At 39.3% G+C, this 4,974-nt stretch overlaps 1 protein-coding gene across 1 annotated transcript; it reads left to right on the forward strand.

The window, feature by feature from the left end:
* Positions 1-3,856: 3,856 nt before the first annotated feature.
* Positions 3,857-4,465, forward strand: LOC127654013 (T-cell leukemia translocation-altered gene protein homolog). Its single transcript, XM_052140927.1, has 2 exons — positions 3,857-4,234; positions 4,407-4,465. The coding sequence occupies exons 1-2, from the start codon at positions 4,024-4,026 to the stop codon at positions 4,463-4,465; spliced, it is 270 nt and encodes an 89-aa protein (XP_051996887.1). The 5' UTR covers positions 3,857-4,023.
* The last annotated feature ends 509 nt before the right edge of the window (positions 4,466-4,974 follow it).

A 4,974-nucleotide genomic window follows, 5' to 3' on the forward strand; every position in this document is an offset into this window, starting at 1 on the left:
CTGTGCACAAAACCACACCGTGGTCAATAAGCGAGGTGCAGATGGTCCACTCATAAGCGATGAGCGAAACAATAAAGTCTCTCAGGAAGGGTATCAACTGTTGGCCGCACACAGCTACCACCGGGCCTACCAACAGTGTAGGGAAAAGTTAAAAAATTGTGTTGAGCGTGGGATAAGCTAGTCAGCTAAATAAAGTGAATCTTTCAAGCAGAATATAGAGTTAACGTATCATCCTTGATCGTGAACTCCAGCCTGGCACTCTCCCTCCTATTGCGCACCGATCTAGATAGCGTCCATTTGGTCGAATCACTTCCACTTTTCCTTGATGTTTCTGTAGTCTCTTTTAAGTAATTTTTTACTTTTCCCTACACTGTTGGTAGGTCCGGTGGTAGCCATGTGTGGCCAACAGCTGATACACTTCCTGAGAGACTGTGGCAGGGGCGGAGGGCGGGGCCGGGTCGTGATCCTACGCACCCGGTCCCGTATTAGGCTAATTATGCCTCTGTGAGGGTTAAGGGCTGACTGCAGGGGGCCGTGCGGGAGAGAGAGATTGTTTATGGACAGGTCCGTCATGTGTGTGTTTGTGTGGTCTTTTGAGTTTATCATTAAAACTATTATTTATATTGAAAAGCTGGTTCTCGCCTCCTCCTTTCCATTGCATACCATTACAGAGACATTTTCATTTCACTCATCACTAACGAGTGGACCGTCTGCACCTCATTTATTGATCACAGCGTGGTTTTGCTCACAGCCATTTCTTTTTTATCACAATTCGAATGTCCCGTGAACAAATGATACTGCTATCGCTGTTGCTAACTTTAAAACTAGCGGGTTGATGTTGCGTGGCAGAAATCCAGTGATGCTGGTAGTGACGATTCTCCCTGACCAATCAGTGATCAGGATTTTGAAGTCACATTTATTATCGGCTCGGCTCGCTTGGAACCTCGACCAAAGTGGTACTAAAAAGGTATCAGGTACTATCCACAGAGGAAAACCCCCAAAAAGCGAAAAGTTAAGTTTCGCTGGAGTGGTGGTGGCGTAGTGGCTAAAGCACAGGGCTGGTAATCAGAAGGTCACAGGTTCTAACCCCATGGCCACCACCATTGTGTCCTTGAGCAAGGCACTTAACTCCAGGTTGCTCCGGGGGGATTGTCCCTGTAATAATTGCACTGTAAGTCGCTTTGGATAAAAGCGTCTGCCAAATGCATAAATGTAAATGTAAGTTGTACCATGCAGTGGAAAAGCCCCAAATATCCACTCGAGTATGAATACTGTTTTGGAGCGGTCTTTCAGGCTAGGTATATCCTAGAGTTCATCACAATCAAGAGCCACACCCCGCCTACCCAAACGATTGGTGTATTTCGCCATGATGACTTCAAAGGAAGCTTTTCAACATAAGTTATTTATTATAATCAGATAGCAAAAAGTAAGTGAAGAATATATTTATTTTAGTATAAAGTATAAGTATATAACGTGTGTGTGATTTAATATCAGCATCATATATTATATATAACAAAAAAACATCATATACAACAAAATATTATTTATGGGTATATTTATATACCTCTTTGTTATCCTTTTTGCCCAGTAATCACCTTATTTTGTTTGTTCTTGCTTAATACTGCTGTTTTATTTCAATTAATTTTATTCAGTGTATTGAGAAACAAAGTAGAAAGAAATTCCTTATATTTCATATTTTACTGCAATTATGGATGATGCAATTTTACAATAATTTTTTACATGTGCAAAGTATTGAAAATCAAAATGAGTAAAAACAATTAACTTTTACAATAATTTTCACACAATAAAAACATTATACATTTTATTTAAAATTAAAAAATGTACTTACATATTTTCTACAGCACAATACACTTAAAACAACCAGTAGTGAATTAATAAATGAAAAAAAAAAAAATACAAAAATCAATGTGTACAATTTTCAGTTATTCATTATTTTAAGTAGGCTATAACAGTCATTGCTACAAAAAACAGCCAGTCTTCAGCTGAGTGAAAAGGCAAAAACAGCTGTAGCACCCAGTGTAGCTACCCCACTGGAATGATGGTCAAGTACTCCTTAAACTGATGTTTCCATTAGCTTTTTATTCGAATCGTAACACTCATGTAGACACCGTAAGAGCTACAGCAAAATAAACAAACACTGTATCACTCAAACCCGTTAACCAACATCACAATAAAACGATACAATTACAAAAAATGATAAACATTAACTTAGTTTACCTTATAACCCTCAAGTGGGATGCACAAAGACTTCACAGGGAGAGAAAACCATCATGCATGTAAGCTGCGTCCTTCACGAAAATGTGCGCATACACATAGCGGAAACAGAGCGCGCTTTAAACACCCATGTTGGCACATTAAGGCCGTATCAAAATAAAAGCCCTTCAAAATGACTATATGAATAATTCGATACTGACCTTATAAATTCAGGCCAAATTAGCAGTCACTTACACCCAGCACCAGCATCTTTAAGTCTACAAGTCTCCCAATGTGCATTCAAAAGTAATCCACACACTCGCAGTCTTCACGTCTACATGCACACTAGTGGCCAAACACAGGAAACGTGGAAGCACAGAGGTCTGTGTGTTCCTAAGGGAGACTGGGGGGTTGTTCTTGCTTGTTTTGATTATTAGGGGGATTAATTAAAGCATTTTGTTTCAGGACATTTCTCCAAGAACTTTGTCCCCATGTGCACTTGCAAACTGTATGACGGGTTTGGAGCAGTGGCTTCTTCCTTGCTGAGCAGCCTTTCAGGTTTTGTCATTATAGGACTCATTTTACTGTGGATATAGATACTTGTAGGTAGACAAGTATCTATATCCACAGTAAATTGAGTTTCCTCCAGCCTCTTCACAGGGTGCTGTTGTTCTGGTATTGATTTGCACTTTTCGTTCCAAACTACATTCATCTCTAGGAGACTGAATGTGTCTCCTTCCTAAGTGGTATGATGGCTGCATTGTCCCATGGTGTTTATTCTTGTGTGCTATTGTTTGTACAGATGAACGTGATACATTCAGGCATTTGAAGATTGCTCCCATGGATGAAGCAGACTCGTGGAGGTCCACAATTTATTTTTTCTGAGATCTTTGTTGATTTCTTTTGATTTTCCCATGATGCCAAGGAAAGAGACTCCGAGTTTGAAGGTAGGCCTTAAAATACATCCACAGGTACACCTCCAATTCAGTACACCTCCTATCAAAAGCTAATTGTCTAAAGGCTTGACATCATATTCTGGAATTTTCCAAGATGCTTAAATGCACAGTTAACTTAGTGAATGTAAACTTCTGACCCTCGGGAATTGTGATATAGTCAATTAAAAGTGAAACGATCTCTCTGCAAGCAATTGTTGGAACAATGACATGTGTCATGCGCAAAGATGTCCTAAACAATTTGCCAAAACTATAGTTTTCTAATATTAATAATGTGTAGTGGTTAAAAAATGACTTCAGCCAAAGTGTATGTAAACTTTTGACTTCAACTGTACATATGAATGGAGGTTTACATGGAGACAAAAAAAGACTGCATTGTCACGATCTCGGTAAAGAAGCAAGCAGATTGTATTACCGTCTCTTCAATACAACACGTGATTGATTAACTTACGCTTTTACTATAAATGTCTGACATTGGAACATAATTCTGCTGTACATCCTGTGATGGTGTGATAGTTTATAAGCCCATGTCACTAAATTCTGATCTTATAACCTATTAGTTATTTACTGCGGTCAATTCCAGCGGAACTTTGTAAGAGCCGCTGCTTACTTCCGCGTTGAAAAATAAGATGAATAGCAATTGCAGTCTTGTAATGGTTTACCCCAGCCGATAGATGGCGCTGATGATACTACAAATGTTTTCAAACCACCACTGTGTGCACCCACATGCAAGGAAGAAAGTGGCTCCGCTTTGTTTACTTAAAAAATGGAGGCTACATTACATATATTTCCAGAAATCTCGTTTGGGTTTCTTGTTTGAAATTTGCGCCTATCATGTGAGACAGCAACCCTAAGCATGGAGGAATCGTGGGATTTTGAATTCGTGGCTCGTGTTGTTGACAGTATGGTGTCCTTTCTATCCGAGTTTGTGGATGACTGGCTGGCCAACGACATGAGAGTCGCAGTGTTTAAAATACTGTTCAGCTGGCTCGTCCTCAGTCTCATCGCGATTCACTTCGCCTGGAAAGTGTACGGGAATACTGTCAACGATATGTACTACAGACAGGGTGGGTATCCGCAGACGTAACAGATACAAATGGATTAAGTTGACCATAATACGCCTAGTACGACGTCATTTATATGAATCAGTCTATTGTTGAAACCATATCATTTATATAATTTTACGCCTTTTTGAATTGCAGTAATTGAAAACAAAATTATCTATAATAATTTTTACAGGAACTGGAGGACAGAATGGAGGTACCCCTGACACAGCAACCCATCGGAGTGGATGGTAGGTAGCCAGCCATTAGTTTTCTTCCATAACAAGTGCATACATTGTTATATTACACGTTTTCAGGGTAGTTTACCCCAAAAGGAAAATTCTGTCATTATGTTACTCCAAACCCTTCTTCCATGGAACACAAAAGAGCTGAATGTTATGGAGGCTCGGTCACCATACACTTTCTAAAGAAAGTAAGTCATACGGGCTATGGAGCAGCATTAACAAATGTGAATTATACCTTTAGATGGTCCTGCAATGTGACAAATTATTTGTTAAAAGTACAGGTTTTTCATATAGTCTCTCAATTAATACAAGATAATAAAACATATTTGTCAAGAATTAGTCTGTTTGAAATAGTTTTAAAAGTATAGCAGGTCACACAGCTGAACACTACTGTCACTGCTTGATGCTTTATTTGGCATGAAGTACATTCTCTTCCATTTGTCAATTCTTATATTTTCTGCTTGCCCTAGGGAGAGTGCAGCTGGGGATGCCATGAAAACCCACCGAGAGTGATGAACC

The sequence above is a fragment of the Xyrauchen texanus genome, chromosome 13, assembly GCF_025860055.1.
Source record: "Xyrauchen texanus isolate HMW12.3.18 chromosome 13, RBS_HiC_50CHRs, whole genome shotgun sequence".
Lineage (NCBI taxonomy): Eukaryota > Metazoa > Chordata > Actinopteri > Cypriniformes > Catostomidae > Xyrauchen > Xyrauchen texanus.

Bases quoted from the DNA above. Each gene is read 5' to 3' on its own strand.
- LOC127654013 (XM_052140927.1), top strand. From the start codon at position 4,024: ATGGAGGAATCGTGGGATTTTGAATTCGTGGCTCGTGTTGTTGACAGT. The intron at 4,235-4,406 runs GTGGGTATCCGC...TAATTTTTACAG, and splicing joins CGATATGTACTACAGACAGG to GAACTGGAGGACAGAATGGA.